The sequence below is a fragment of the Rhamphochromis longiceps genome, linkage group LG18, assembly GCF_057381845.1.
Source record: "Rhamphochromis longiceps isolate RC_006_pf linkage group LG18, R_longiceps_female_GT1.1, whole genome shotgun sequence".
Taxonomy (NCBI): Eukaryota; Metazoa; Chordata; class Actinopteri; order Cichliformes; family Cichlidae; genus Rhamphochromis; species Rhamphochromis longiceps.
The window spans coordinates 29615366-29632011 of record NC_140574.1 but is presented as its reverse complement, the minus strand read 5'-3'; the positions used below and the strand labels follow the sequence as shown (position 1 = coordinate 29632011).

The window sequence follows — 16646 nt, the reverse complement described above, 5'->3', positions numbered from 1 at the left end:
ATTATTTGGTCGCAGCTGTCAGGTCTGCTCTATTTGCTACAGCTCCTGAGTTCAAAATGCGCTTTTTTCTCTCTCTTTCCTTTCACCAACAAACAGAGAACTCTCCCCCTCTGTCTGATAGTGTGATTACTCTGCAGAACTCTCCGTCTGTCCTCTATTACTGACCTCACATCCCCCCATCGGGGTGGATCAAACCAGACAAGGTGTTCCTTCATCCTGCAGTCAGACGCACACGTATCCCCAGAAAAAAAAAACACACACGCACACACATTGTCTGTGGTTTGGAAATTTCAAGGGGCCAATTTGACAAGGCACACCCACCTACTCACAACAAGACACATGCTCACAAGGTGTGCACACATTTGTATGCACTGCACAGCTCGTCTCTCAATAGCTCTCTCCTTCTGTCTCGTTCTCCCTTAGACACACTTTTACGCACACACACACACACACACACATATACAAACACCACACACACACACAAACAGAAAGCACACCCATCAACAGAAGTCTGATTATCCTGAAATTCTGGAAAGTGCAGAAAGGAGCACAGAGCAGGTCTGACTCATCTGTTTGAAATAGTTCCTTTTTTATTCAAATTTACAAAAAGAAAAAGTACAACAGAAATAAATACACTTTGTTCAGCACGCAATTGTGGAATTGTATCAACATCGTGCAGGAGCAATGAAGTCACGGGGGGAAGGTGGGTGCAGAACCAGTGAGGGTCGATCTGTTTAGAGTCAGAGGCCAGAGGTCATGACCTTTACTCTGCATCTTTGAGCTACATACATTAACTAGATACTAAGGTATCTGTGCCCGTCCTTTAAGTGGAGCTTCACTGTCCTAAGTATCGAGGCTCATTCAGGGGAAGATGTGATAAATGGACCGCTTTCCTCTGTTGGTGCACCTAAGCTGGCTAAAAGAGTGAAAAAAAGAGCCACGCAGTGCTGTGGAGACTTCAGGCTTTTATTCTATTTAAAACAACTGATTCAACTAATCACGCTTTTGATTGAACCAATTTGCCGGGCTCAGGAGGTGGGATAATCAGCTCTGTCAAGTGGTTTAGTCGGCACAGCACTCCAGAACTCTGAAATAAGACAAATCAGGAGAATCATCACTTTGATTTTGACCAATCAGCCAAAGCAAAGCTTTGAATCAGCAGAGATGAGACACCTGGAGCCAATCAAGACAGAGGAATAGACCATATAATTAGAACGGTGCACAGGGTCACTTATTGGTATAGCATGCTAATTGCTTATAAAATGTCTGCCTAAAACGATACTGCTCTGAAAATATGGCGACTGTTAATACATGTGTTCTGGGGAAAAGCGGCTCAGAAAGTTTGCACATTAGAGATAAATGCTAGGGAGAACACAGCGCATATAATTTAGTAATTCTCATTCCTAAACTGGTTCAAGTCATTTTAGGTGCACCGGAGAAATAATCATTCGAGACTTTTTATTCCGCCCGAATGATAAATAAAGGATATCTCTGGTTTTGTTTGTTTTAGAAATGGCTGTTGTAAATTGTAACTGTAATTTTGACCATTATTTCAGCTCACTGTGCTCACCTAACATGCAACGAAGTCAAAACCAGCAGGTTAGGAAGATTAGTTGAAGGCAAATCGGAAAGGAATGCGTGCTTTTGATTGAATCAGTTCTCATTTCCACTTCTACACCCAAAAAGATTCGACCTCATAAAAGAAGCAATCATTTTGAGTAAAATGCAACTGAAATATATAAAATCGAATATGTATTTCCTTATTCAGATAATTAATTATTAAGGAAGATATGCTTAGTATAAACTGAATATATGCCAATCAGGCAGATTTCATCTGACTAGACTTGATTAAATTTAACATTTTACATTATACTCCCTCCTCCTTATGTAATCAAATTACACTGGAAGGAATACATGTAATCAAATTACTTAAAGTCGGTGTTTTGGGTATAAACGGAATGTGTGTTTTTGTATTCATTGGCTAAATGCAAATCAGATCCATCCTACTGCACCTTACAGAGGACTGTAATGCACTTGAAGCTGCTTAGTCACCTCCAAAAATGAGTCAGAAGAACATTAGTGCTTCGTTCACACGGCTCGCTAGGATACGATAAACAAAGTGAAGTTCTTTCACCCACATTGATCTTTCAAAATACAAACAGAACAGTGAGCCTTCTTTACGTTTGAGTTCAAATTACTAGAGAAGCCTCTCTGTGTTATTTTGATGCAACATGTTTGTCAAGAGGCCCTCTTGAGAGCTTCTCAGATGCATTAACTCTTAATTAATATAAATGACGTGAATGACTGAAGAAACTGGCAAGGTTCAGTGTTTTTAGCAAAAACTTTCCACCTCCTAGGTCTTTGAAACTAACTTACTACCTGAAGAACAGATATTACTGATGATATAGCAGAAATGAAGACATGTTGTAAAAAACACAACTCAGTCCTCTGAGTGTCTAAAAGTCCAAATATGTTTTGCTAAAATAGCAGGTGAAAGTTTTTGGAGGTACAGTTCATCATCCAAATGAATCCCAAATCAGCTCTCCCTGAGGTTCTGCACCCCCCTCCCTGTCTTCTCTGGTCATTGTGCAGTATATTGGTCCCCACACTGTCCAGTCTGCACAGTGGCACTGTATGGAAAAGTCTGTGGCTCGGGTAAAGGGTAGAGAGACACATATGGATTTTGTTTCATGTCACCGGCTTCTCGACCGGTTAACAAAATGCTGCAGAAGACCTTGACAACAAGATTATGGTGGACCAAACTGGCGGACACTAGCGAAGCTGGCAGCCTGGTGTGACTTTACAAAGAATGAAACAATGACACTTCTGTGATGGTGCGCCAAAGACGTCCATACATTCAAGTTGTGGCTATATTCCTCTCTGGACTAAAGTAACTTTTAGGCTTAGTCTATGGTGGCCCTGAAAGCCCAAACGCACTGCAACTTGAGGAAACACAAGCAGATAGAAAAATGACACAAAAGCACACAAAACAGAATGGAAGTGAATAAAACAGAAATTTAAAAAACATTATGAAAGGTTAAGAAATTAAAAAAACCTCCAAAATAAAAAGACGTAACTCACAAAAGACAATGTCAGTGTTTTTGGGGAGACAATGTCATGACAGAACAGCTAACGTGACAAGCTAACAGTAAACGGCTACTAGCAAACCTGAATCTACGGTATTATGTGAATCTTCTGCTTCTTTTAAACGTGTCTTACTTCATCAGCAGCTGTTTCGTTACGTTGCTGTCGCCCCAAAAACACTTGTTTTTTTCTGGGGTTTTTTTTTTGTTTTTTTTTTACTTTTCTTGTCATTTGTGAATTTTTGTAGAGTTTTTCTACTTGCTGGTGTTTCCTTAAGTTGCAGCACATCTGACCTCTCAGGGCCACCGTAGCAATAAATACATTATAGAGCTAAGTTGTTCTTTCACGCAAGAAAATTTGCTTATGTAGACCATAATGCATCAGTAATTTGGCATTTGAATTGCATTGCCTGAAATGCACACAAGACACTTTTCCTTAATGTAGTGTTTGTCATATTTTTCAAGAGAAGCAACTATCTATAAAACCTCCACATCTCTCAGGCAGTGTAAAATTTATTATAAATTCTAGATTATTCCACTTTTGCAGGCTATTAATTCAGATTTTAGGGAACACTGACTTTTTTAAATTTTGTTTTGTATACCCATTAGGGGGATTTCTCCTCACTTCACTGGATTTTCATCAAATGGATCTTCACTGGAACAGGTTAGCTCACAGGCTTCCTGTAACTAATATTTTGCACAACAAACTTCTGCCAGAGGCCACATGTATAATTGAATCCTTGGCTTGTCCATCTCAGACAAAGAGCTAGCACACAGCAAACCCAAACACAGATGTTGAATACATGGTGTTGTTTTGAGTCCAGGAGGCAGTCCAGCGCAGTTAATCCATTTCTAATCTACAGTACATACAGGTAATCCCAACAGTGCTCCATTTTCAACATCTAAGTTCTGTTCTAGACATTTTTTATTTTATTTTTTTTTACACATTTTAAATTTTATATACTCTCTTTTAGCAGTAATACTTAGTGGTATTTACAAATGTTTTTTTTTTACATACAGTCAAACATGATATCTTCGTTTAGCTGACATCTTATAAAAGAACTGTAATTTTCGACATGATTCGTTATCTATTATTGAACATCACACAGTATAAAAGTGCATTCCAGCTGAAATCTCCAGCACATTTGCATCCTGACCTTTTAACAAGAAATAAAATGAAAACGAAAAAGCCTGTCTCTGTGGTTGTGTTTCACTACAATTTCATTAGAGATCTGTGGAAATGTTCCATTGGGCCGTACAAGCGTTTGGAGTGGAAACTGATTTTGTGGGGTTTTTTTTATTGTTGTTGTTGTAAAATCATGCATGTGAGACTGGGGAAGTGGGGTGGGCAAATTAGAAAAAAGCAGACTTCTTTCATAAAAAAGACACATTTATGCCATCAATAACAGAGTCCTCAGAATACTCATGGATTATGTAATTTACTGTAGTACAATCAAAGCCTTGTGGTGTTAATCAGTTCTTTTGTGTCGCCGCGTGTTTGTGTGTGAATCTTTGTAAACATACCAACACTCAACTACAAAATAGCTGGGGGGGATGGGAGGGGGGGGCGAAGAACTGAGAGGGTTCGGGGGAGGGGGGGGGGGGATCATATCCCTAAACCATTTAAATTTTTCACAATGTCTGTTTTTCCTCGTGGGCTGAGAGGAGGAAGAATCTTTTGCAGGATTTAAATGATTCATCATTTTCATTTGGAATGGAGTAGCAAGCTGAATAATTCACTTTTTCTGCCACTGCAGATGGAATAAAAAGCAACAGTTTCTGTACAATCATCTCACTTCCAAGACCATTTCTCTCTCTATACATCCTTGCCGCCCATTCCCTTTATAGTCAAACATCACTTTCTCCCCCTCCCCTGTGTCTTATCCTACTTTCTAAACTTCGTTGTTAAGTGTTTTTCCCTGCCTCGTCGTCCTGAAAGCTAATGTTGCGGCATTACGCAGCATTAGTCATCAGTCTCATCTCAAAAATTGTCTCTGGGTATTTCGATTTCCCCCTGCCACTCTCTTTTGCTCCATCTCTGTTAAATATGCACGCGTACGGCACGCGCTCGGTTGCGCACGTGTTCTCACGCACTTTTCACTGACTTTTCTCGCACACAAACACGCAGACACTGGGATCAGATCGGCGCACCAGACGTCTTCCTTCTCGCCTCCTGCTGTTTCTCATTCCATACGTGAGAGCTGAATTTAATCGAGTCTTGGATGTTTGAGTTGTTTTTCTCTGTCCAAAGCGTTTAACAAATTGTTGCTGCCCCGAGCAGAAGCAGGCTCTGCATTGTCTCAGTATCTGTGCTCAACCATATCAGCGTTTCAACACTTATTGCTATAAATTACATCAATCACTCCCTCCCCTGCCCTCGCATTCTCCATCCTCCCTAGGCTCATTTTTCTCTGTCTCTTTTTATTACTTTGCCTCTTCATCTTTCTCCCCTTTAACTTCTCTTCACATTATTCGAACTCAAGTTGCCTTTTCATCATCCTTCTTTTCCTCCCCTCTCTCTTACCCCCTTTTGCCCCTATTTGTTTCATTTATATCCTTCCTCAATCTTTCCCCTCTTCTCCAGCCCGCACTCCATCTTTTTTCACTTTCTTCTCAGGCTCCTCATTCATTTCTTTCTCTTTTTTGGCACCCTCGTCAACCTTTTCCTTATCTTCCCTCTCTTTCTCCCTGTCTTTGAAGAGCTGGGCTAATTTCTGGAATTGGGGACCCCACTCTTCCAGCCCTGCCCCCCAATCCTCCTTCTCTGAATCCTTCTCCCCTTCGCTCTCCAGTGAGCTGAGGGATCCAGCCCTGGACCCTGTTCCCTCCAGCCCATACACCTGCACAGAGTCGTATGGCGGCTGTGAGGGATCAAAGGTGACCTGGGCAAGGCGCAGACGTAGGAACTCACCCACTCGCAGTGCCAAGGAGGGACCCCCGTGCCCTGGTCCCCCTCTGGCTGCCTCCATTCCTGGAACCCAGTTGGCCCCAAAGCCCATCACACTGCCATATGTTGCCCGAGGCTGCCCGGGGAAGGGCAAAAGCTGAGGGGTCATATCCCTCCTGCCCAAAACATACCCTCCCATACCTACTCGATCGCGCCAGTCCCCAATAAAGCCAGGTGCTTCTGGGTAGACAGATGGAGTCCCGGTCAGTGATACTCCTCCACTTTCTCTGTCTGGCCTTGCCACCACAAAGTTGCTTCCCATCTCCAGTCCTCCTCTCCCCAGAGTGCCAGCGTAGTCCCTCTGCCCAGATACTTCCCCCTGCAGGACAGTGGCATAGTTGCGTCCACTGGCAGGTGGTTGTTGTTGTCCATCAGTGGAGGTGGTCCCATTTCCATTTCCACCTCCACCTCCTCCTCCACTCCCCCCTCCTCCTCCTCCTCCTCCTCCTCCACCAGAGTCAGATTCAGCCAGACTGCCACATGTGCGTTTGGGGGACATGCCGGTACGAGAGGCCCTGCGTCCTGCCATGGGGAGGGTAGCCGAGTCACACACCCAGCCTCCTACGCCGTGACCCTGACCAATCAGGGAGCCGGATCGGGTCATGACAAGGTTGTGCTCCCTGGGCAATGTCTCCGACTGCACCTGGAGGGAATGTAGGCGAGCACGAGTGGTTTCAGTTCGGGGCTGGGGTTGGGTGTTAGGTTTGGTTACAGTAACATAAAATGGGATGAGACAATTTGCCCAAGGAGGAAGGGGAAATTTAATAACAGGTATATTAAACGTAGAAAGATAAGGAAAAGTGATGACATATTGCCCACGTGAAGGAAAAAAACAGGAGATGATGATGATGATAAAAAGTGATTCACGTGAAGGAGAGACAGACAGACAGACAGTGAGCAGAGGAGAGCGGAGGGAAAGCAGAGTTGGAAGAAGACATAGACATTAATTGATCACTAGAATGAGCTAACAGTGCACTGTGATAGGGAGATGGAAAGGGAAGAGATAGAGAGATAAAATATTTGAAAATTAAATAAAGCTAGGGCCAAGGAGCCGTGCCATGGCCCTAATAAATGAAAGCATAAGAACAAAAAGTAAGAATAAAGCAGGATATGATGTGCTGATAATGTCTTTATTGTCATCATCCCCCAACAACGTCCAGGACATTTCTGTGACTGTGCAGAGACTAAAAGTGTGGCAGTGCTTTAATCACTGCAGTAGTTCAGTATATTAGTTTGATTTCAAAACCTTATAATGATTTTATATTTGCTTAATGACTTTCTCACGTTTTCGTTTGCGTATTTAATTGAATAATTAAGTCATTGATTCAGCTTTAATGATGTCTTCAATGTGGCCATCTACTGCTAATTGACTAATTTATTCAGTTATAATTAACGATTCACGGCAACGGCTACCGCTTTTTACATCTTATTGAAATATTTATTCCCCCATCAATCTATGTTTTAAGCTGTGTTGCAGAATGAGTTCCTGTGCTGCATTCAACACAAATATGCAAGTGTGCGTTTGAATGATGTAGATGTAAGGACATCAAAATTCTACCAAACAGGAATCTTGGGTTCTCTGGGCATCACTGCTAAATAGTGGCATTATGTTTGAGACCCTAGTGTCCTTCATCGTCTCTCCGTTTCTCTTGCACATTTATTTAAGCTCATGTGTGTTTAGCATGCGTTTAGTGTGAAGCTCACTGTCATCCTTACCCAGTCCACATTTTGACTGAGGTTAACTTTGTCCTCACTGCTCCCTTCTGTACAGTTGCTTGCGGTTCCTGTTCCTCCTCCTCTGTCGTGGCTGTCGCTGGTTCTCGGTGTCCCTCCATCGGACGTGCTCACCCCGCTCTGGGGTGCGGTCCCGTCGCGGCTTTCCGTCCGACTCCCCGTTCGACTTCCTGTGCTGAGATCCGTTGGAGCTATGTACACCGCCCCAGACTCCATCGGCCCGACCACGGCCCCTTGGTTCTGGATAACCAGGGAATGGTCTGGCTGGCCTCCAGGAAAGCGGTACGCCAGCTCCGCCAAGCCTGGCTCGAACGTTCCTCCTGGGGCGCGACGGAGAATGGGTAACGTGTGACTGCTGTAGCAGAGACGACCGTAAAGGGGTCCTGCTGGTCCTGAGTAGTTGTGATCCACACCTGGATTCTGAGCCCAGCTATAAGTGCGAGATTTGTCTTGAGCACGATGTGAGTAACGACTGCAAGACAAAAAAAGGGCATATGATTGGGCTAAATCTGAACATGTTATGCCTGTTTTTGAATACTGCTTGCTGCTCAGGAAATATCTTTGGTCATTTTTTAAACAGTTTTTTCTTTTAAACCACGACTTGTGGTTTTGTGTTGCACTCTATATTCACACTGCAAGATATTCTGCTGAGACATTTGTCCACCTTGGGGTGGGAAAAAATAACCAGGTGAGAAATATGAAGGGTGTACTGTGTGATTTTGTTTGGACTGAAAACTTGTGATTCCATGGATGGAATTTCAAAAGAAAAAAAAAAAGTGATCCAGTGCAGCTACAGCCAAAATAACCTCTGTTTTAATACAACGTTTCTTTCATAATGAACGCTCCAAATCTTACAGTTCACTCCAAGAAGAACAAGCTACAGCAGCGCTCGACTCAACTATGCGCTCCTTTGTTACATGGCGCCAACAGAAATTAGAAATTAAAAGTCTCACAGAGGTAGTTAATATTGCAGGAATATTGCACTGGATTGCATTAGATTTAGACAGTTTTTCATGTTGCTGTCCCCACCTCCAAAAACTGTGAGAAGCAATTTTCGATCAACTAAAAGCAGCCTTTGTACTTGTTTATGGCCTCTCCATATGGCTTGCATGAATCCGGGAGCTAATTATTAGTCCAAAGCCAATAACAATGTTTCACAGGAACATCAAAGTGGGTGCAAACAACTCTCTGATGTAGCAGAACATAAATGAGTTTTAGCAAAATGAGCACAACAAAGTGGCCTCCTAGGACTGCCAGGCTTGATAGCCTTCTGTTTGAGTGTTTTGATTGGTGGCTGATTATGACCTGGGAGTTGTGGCTTAAACAGTTACTTAAGTGGATCAGTTAAGAGCTGGACTGCGACGAATGGTTTCACTCTGAAGGCGTAAATAATATTTTCTTTTCAGCATGTAATGAAAGGTCCGCTGTGATGGTTTGATTAAATTAAAAACAGACCCATTTATATATATATGCATCACCACATGCAAACAAACCCTCCCACACACCCCTCCGCCTGCTTACACGTTCCTGCTGTCCAGCGTGCGATAGCCGCGTGAGCGCGAGCTGTGCGGGGCACTCTGCAGGGCGGCAATGTCGAAGGCAGCTGTGTCGGCCTCGCCTCCGCCCTCGTCGTCATACGTTATGATGTTCTCGCGTACGTCGTCCTCCTCCAGCGGTGACAGCGAGTCGCGCTTCTGACGCCGCAGCGACAATGACAGGGCACTCACCGCTGCCGAGGGGTGGCAACGGGAATAACGGATATTGAGGCATAGGAGAGAAATTGGAAAAAGAGTGATGAACAAGGGAGAAGGGGAGGGGGCAGAAGTCACAGGGGAAATAAAGGAAAGGAGGAAGAGATGTGTGTGTGTGAGCAAGGGAGAAAAACTCAAGCAGACAAAGAGGTGAAACACACAGAGACAAAACGAATACAGAGAGTCCTTGGGTTAGAGGGCTGGTATATCATATCAGCAGACTGTATGCCTCCACTAGGTAATTGACTTTGAGCTCCAGCCAGCCAAATGGATGCTTTATTGTCCCATGACTCCATGACTCTTATTGCATATTCCCAATATCGAGAGCTAAATTTCACCCTGGACTGTGGCAACGAACCAAATGATGCCTTTGTGACTTTTAACAGGTTTGCAAACACAACATTAGCATTGGGCAGTAGAATCAGCCTTCCCATACCCACTGACATCAAACTCTGGGAACAGTGGCTTTTTTTTTTTTTTTTCATTTCAATTTTCCAGGGGAAAGGCACAGACGCAGGTCTAGATTAGGTTCCTGCACTAGGATCGAGTTGGTAGAAAAACAGATATTGGACACCTATGATAATAGCTTTAGTATGCTTATTAAGTGGGGGAAATCCTATTCTTGCATGTGCTGAACTTTCTGGATGCAAATAGGGAGAAAATGAGAACCAAGCTGAAAAGTAAATTTAAAAAAAAGTGCATAAATATTCAGGAAGGCACCCGATCCAAATAAGACCTCAGTCAGAAATCAGAGACAAGAAGAATTGAGCATCCGGTTAAAGTTGCTGCTGGTACACCTGTGGAAGGTGACACCTTTACCAATAATTTCTCTCATTATTGGCTTTCCAGTTCATTTGTACATTTCAAGGATGCAATTTTTTTTTCCACTCCAATGTAGAATTTCTGAGTGGACAAGTTGATCAACTCTCTGAATTTGGACCCTCACAGGTTACGAGAAGGCTAGTTAGTTGATCGACTGACATTGCCCATATTTTTTTCTTAATATATTCCACTCACTCGCTCTTAGACAGCTCTCCCTATCATTTGGACAAACTGCTTTGGTATTTATAGAAATCCAAACCGTGCTGAATCTGCTCGGGTGCTTATTTATATTTGCAGTGTATGATTTGATTTAACAAACACTAATGTGCTTGTGTTTCCATACGGCTGTATCGCAGGAGGTTAAGCTGCCGCGGTAAGTAAATCTACAGCCTTAATATAGTTGGAGGCCACATTATTTGATTTCTATGGAACTAATTCAATGATCCCTAAATGGAGTGGGAAAACTCTAACCTTTTATAACGGTTTGAGGAATAACCTTTATAGCGTGGTGTGTGTATATTTATCTGTTAAAGACAGCCTCTATCCACAGGGCAAAGTTGCCAAATGGCTCAATGGCTACCTCGTGTAAACCCCGCTCCTTTTTAATAACTGATGGAGGTGATGACAGAGGTTCTTTAAGGACGTTTGGCATTCTGTGGAAGGCCCTGTTATTATAGTGTTTAGAAATAGAAAAAGCAGAATTATACTCCCGCCCACGATCATGCCATTATCACTTAGCGAACTAAATTCTTAACTCCACTAAATCCACTGAGCACGATCACCTTCACGCCATGTCGCGTCTCCCACTTGATTGAACTGGCCCCTTCCAGAATGATAATGCCTTTATCAACAAGGCACGAGTGATTTCAACAGACTCAATAGAAATGACAATGATGCTGGCTATCAGCCAGTCTCCTCAGCAACTAGGCATTATCCAATTGAGCATTTGAGTTTCTGCAAAGGTGGCTGTGACATTTTATTATGCTGCTATCAAAAACCGAAGGGCCCAGATAATCACTCAAAATTGTTATTTTAGCTGTGATTAGAGCTGACCTTGCCAAGGGAAATAACTGGACCAAAATTGCGAGGAAAAGCAAACCTGTATCGAGCAGCTGTGACTAAGAGAAATATTTACGCTGCTGCTTTCATTATTTTCATATGCAGATTAAGCATCCAGGGATGTAGTTGAAGGTACACAAGCCCTAAACGCTATTTACTCAACTTTCTATTTGTAGAATGGCATTAAATGCATTTCTAGGGAGTAAATATTTATGATATAACTTCATATTATATCATAATGTACATAACACTAAGTGCTGTTATAAAAGCCATCATGTAAGTTATATAAACAAGGGCCTTTCACCATTTTACTTTTGCTTTTGGCATTATCTTAAGCCAAGCCCAGATTTAATCTCTCTCAAGCTTTATGAGCTATTAAGTATTTACCCAGTAATGTAGCAACACAAGCCAGGATAGCCAGCAAGGCAGCTGTACTGAGCCCAGGGGAGGGCAGTGTGGACTGCTGAGGAAGACACACCGCTTCTTTCTCCCAGTCCCATTCGCCCTCGGTCTGTTTGTCCTTGTCTTTCTCCCCAGCTCGTGCCCCTCCTTTCAGGCAGGGACAGACGGACACAGTGACCGTCCCAGTGCTGGTGAGGCCAGACGTCCCATCCCTCAGGACGAGCGGCACGTAGAGGGTCAAGGTGGAGGATGAGGAACGGGACAGTGGCTGGATCTGGGACAGCAACACCAAGCTGGCTGTGGGGCCTGAAGGAGAGTTGACAGATAGGAAGAAACTTTGAGTCCACTGTTAACCGCATGCTACAGTGTTGTTTGCAGAATGGAGGCAGGACGTTCCAATTTGGAAATTATGCCCAGAAATGAATGTCCTCATGTTTGCAAATGTGCGACTGCAGTCAGCTGGTGACGGGTTTGTACCACAAAGGAATTGAGCAGGAAAAAATATTTAGCCTCTCTTTTATTTTTACTATTTTCGTTCACTTCCCTTCTAATTTGAGCTACAGCGTTCCACAGCAGAATAACAGTGATACTAATTTTACAGGATGAATCTACTAGAGTGTTACAAATTGGACAGACAGTATATTTTTCGCTGCCGCAGCCAGACGCTTCATGATTTATGACTCCAGATAGGCTGTAAAACTTAAACATAAATTCTAATATACTTTCATGTTTAAAATTATTGTTTGAATAATGTGGTGCCATTAGATCCATCTGTATGATCCTTTTCAAAGACTCCCACACTTGTCCTGGTTAATGACACAACAAAGTATGTACAGAAGAAAGCCTGTACATCCAAAGCACTGACTTTTAGAACACACTTGTATGAAAGGAATACATCACAAGCCCTTTTTTTTTTTTAAAGATATTATAATGGACATCAGTGATGAGAGGCTCACATACAGCAATTTAAAAGGACAGAGAGCAGCAATAACAAAAGAGGTAACGGCCTGTATTGATCTGACTCTCACTTTTGAGAAAAAGAACTGCGGAGGATCTGTGTGGGAGACGTTTTTAGAATTACACACACAAGGCCACAAAAATATAGCCGCTGACACGAAAGCAGGTTTTCATTAGCATGAATGGCACTGGGAATGAAAACATGACAAACGCGATTATCAAAAAGATCTTCAGCGATCCAAAAGATAGATCAAATCATTGTCTTTTTAAACAAAGAAAGTAATGTAGCATTTTGTCAGACAAGCTGTCCACACGGGAGCTGAGGATGCTCTTATTGTCTCTCTGTTCTACTGTTGGATGACACATCAAAGAGGTCTTTGATTTCACATGTCACTGAGTTTATAATACTCATCCATGATCTGGCGAGTTAACTTGGTTTTGTCTGGTTTAGGAAGAGTTGGGAGTTTGGTCACCAGTTTGGTAGTAAAATTAGTCAAAGAGTAATTTTATCTTCAGCTGCTGACGAATGTAAGCACATATCTTCATCTGGCAGGGGTGGGGAACTCCAGGCCTCAAGGGCCGGTGTCCTGCAGGTTTTAGATATCACCCATACCAGGCCTCTGGAGAACTTCAAGACATGTTGAGGAGGTAATTTAGCAACACAGCTGATTTATCAGCTGTGTTGCTAGATGCGTCCTTGATCCAACACAGCTGATAAATCAGCTGTGTTGGATCAAGGACGCATCTAAGACCTGCAGGACTCTTAGATGCGTGTTAGGACGCATCTAAGGAATCTAAATACACTGACTGGAGGTGGTGTTAGGAAGCTGAAGTTCCCCCACCCCTGTCTTAAGTTCTATATTTAGCATATTTTAGCTAATACAGCTAACTTAGTAGACAATCAAAGCATTTTGCAGCTAAAATGCAGTTTTTTTGGTCAGAATTAATGGAGAACAAAACAAAGTACTATGACGTAAAATGAGAGTAAATGTTATCCTGTGTTTGCTGGATTTTCAATTGGATGTTTTCAAATTCCCCGTATTTGCCATATTGTGTTTACTGATGAAGTCAAGGCTGAGAAATTTGTTGCCAAGCTACACTCACAGACCACTCGATTAGTTACATCATGCTACCTTTCCCTCCAGAACTGCCTTTATTCTTCATGGCATAGATTCAACGAGGTGCTGGAAGCATTTCCACCGAGATTTTGTTCCATATTAAAATGACAGCAGCAAACAGCTGCTGCACATTTGTCAGCTGCACCCACGATGTGAATCTCCTGTTCCATCGCATCCCAGAAGTGCTCTTTTTGATTTAGATTTGGTGACTTTCATGTTGTTTACGCCAAATTTTTACCCGACTACCTGGATTTTGCAGCAGAACTTGAGACTCATCACACTAAGCAAAGTTTTCTTTTTAATCTTTTATTGCCCAATTTTGTAGAGTCTGTGAAAGCTGTAGTCTCAGTTTCTTGTTCTTAGCTGACAGGAGAGGCACCTGGGTTGGTGTGGTAGCCCATCTGCTTCAAGGCTGACCGTGTTGTGCATTCAGAGACGCTCTTCTGCATACCTTGGTTTTAACAGTGCTTGGGAGTTACTGTTGCTTTCCAATCATCTTGAAGGAGTCTGGCCTTTCTTCTAAGGCCTCAACAAAGCAACCCTCACTATTTTCTCTTTTTCAGGTGGGGGGATTCAGATTTTGTTGCATTATTTCAGTACATCAGAGTTCTCTGCCGCATTCAAAGTTACTTAAATCACCTTTTTTCCCCATTTTGACACTCGGTTTGAATTTCATGTCAACACTGAATGTTGCATGATCATCAGAATACATGATCATGCTGATCATGTATTCTGATCAGCATGAGGCTGATCAGAATACATGTGTGTTAATGAGCACTTGAACAGGTATACCTACAACTAGTACACATGTTCATATGTCCAAGGCGTGCACATGGAATACTATATTATACACTTCAATATGCTACTGACATCTTTAGCTAATATGACGCACAAATCAAACTTTCAAGTGGAGAGAGATGAGCTGTGTGCAGAATGCATAAGCACACATGAAAGTATTCTGTGGAGTTTTTATCCGCTAGTGGTGCAATGTTTTGATTTGCATTACTGTCCTCAACTGCAACCGTGCAGCACATACCAACTGAAGAGCTTCATGCTGTTCCACAACAGTTATTGTGTCAAAGGAAAAAAATGTAGCAATGCAGAAGCAAAGACGTGAAAAGAAAAAAGAATGCCAGCTGATGTAATCAGGCCTGCACTCTTCAAAATATTGAAAAATGTCACTTTTGCAAATGTTTTATCTTTTATTCAGCACGCCGTTAAGGCTTCAAGGAAGCAAACACTGTGTTTTTGCACTGACTCAAAGTATGTGTTTACACGAAAACTCCACAGGTGACACATAATTGCAAAAAAATGTATTTGTGAGCCAATTAACTTGTTTTTGTGTAGAGAAATGTAAATGTGAGCTAAGACAAAAAAATTCTTGTGGATCCAATTTTAGGAGACTACATATTTGCTCAAGGATGCAAAAATATCCCCACACATACACAGCTTGATGTGAACAGTTACACAGAACCGGCAGCACATTGCATCCCTGAATTAAAATAGTCATGTAAAGTGTAGAAGTAAATTTAAATCTATTTTGATATACAAAGAGGTGTTTACAAAGGTTATAAAGCTAGTTATGTAGCTATTTGGTGGTTACGTGTTTTGATATTTACATGTTTACATGTTTGAATGTTTAGACATGCATGTTCAAACCAGTAATAAGTATGTGTTATATCTACCTGGTTGTTTTCCCTGTTTTGATCTGAGTATAAGATTTCCTGGCTTCTGAGAGGCCAGTGAAGTATTCATGAGGGCGGCACACAGGAAGTGTGGGTTGTTGTTGCAAGGTGCTAAAAGTAAAGAGGCTGCTAAAAAGTTATCCGTCTCCGTCTTGCTGTTCCTAATTATTCAGAGAGATTCCAAACCATCTAGTGAACCCTCACGTTACATCTGGTGGCAGCGGTGGGATTTATTTTCTTGATGGATCTGTGTATTTGGTGAGTTTTACTCCCAAGCTGCGGATAAGATCGTTTTTTTTCCCCGCTGGGATTTATCCCTCTCTGTGAACAGCTGATGAACTGAAAATAATAATAGTAATAATTTTTGGAGATAGGAAGGATTGTTGCAGCTTTTCTCTCTGTTTTTGTGATTTTTTTTTTTTTTTGAGCTGGATATTTGTTGGGAACATGTCGGCTGACGAGAGTGAATCTATGCATGAGCTGCGCTCTTCTCCTGTGCCACATTCGAGGTCAGTGGATGCAATGCGGACTGTTGCTGCTCCCGCCCACCATACCGTTTCCAGTGCCCTGACAATAGATCTTCCACCTGTTTTTAAAGGAGATGGGACTGAATCTTTTACTAGTTGGTCTCGTCGCTTTGAAGTGGCAGTGCAAGCTATGACTCCACCTGAGGTAGATTTGCCAACTGTGATGTCCTCTGTTCTGCCTACTCGTCTAGCAGATGCTGCATTTTTGTACTGGGACAGTTTGCCTTCATCAGCCCAGAAAGACTATGATCTAGTGAAGGATAAGCTGAAAGAGGTTTTCGGTCCAAAATATTCTCTGCCATTCTTCCAGACACATGTGAATGCTCGCCCCCGGAAACCAGGTGAAAGTTTAGATGTGTACAGCGCGGATATTACCCGTCTTGTGCTTGAAGCTTTCCCTAACTATGACTACAATGCCTTGGAAGGTGAAAAATTTCGCCGTTTTGTTGCTGGGTTGGACCCCACCTTGCAATCTAAGATTCATGAGATGGGTGCAGAGGATCTCGACGGAGCCCTGCGCATTGCCAGCCGTTGTGAGAGAGCACGGGCAGCATTGCAACT

The 16646-nt window shown here is 42.5% G+C and overlaps 1 protein-coding gene across 3 annotated transcripts in view; it reads right to left on the bottom strand.

Annotated features, from left to right (window-relative positions):
• Positions 1–591: 591 nt before the first annotated feature.
• The window catches only part of cdh24b (cadherin 24, type 2b), a 169935-nt gene continuing 153880 nt past the window's right edge, over positions 592–16646 (bottom strand). For all 3 annotated transcript variants that reach the window (XM_085388332.1, XM_085388334.1, XM_085388333.1), the window contains 4 exons: positions 11784–12104; positions 9286–9493; positions 7747–8236; positions 592–6673 (listed from right to left, as the gene is read on the bottom strand). In XM_085388332.1, coding sequence (XP_085244458.1) covers positions 5645–6673; positions 7747–8236; positions 9286–9493; positions 11784–12104 — 2048 coding nt within the window. In that variant the 3' untranslated portion in view covers positions 592–5644. The remainder of the gene's footprint in view (positions 6674–7746; positions 8237–9285; positions 9494–11783; positions 12105–16646) is intronic.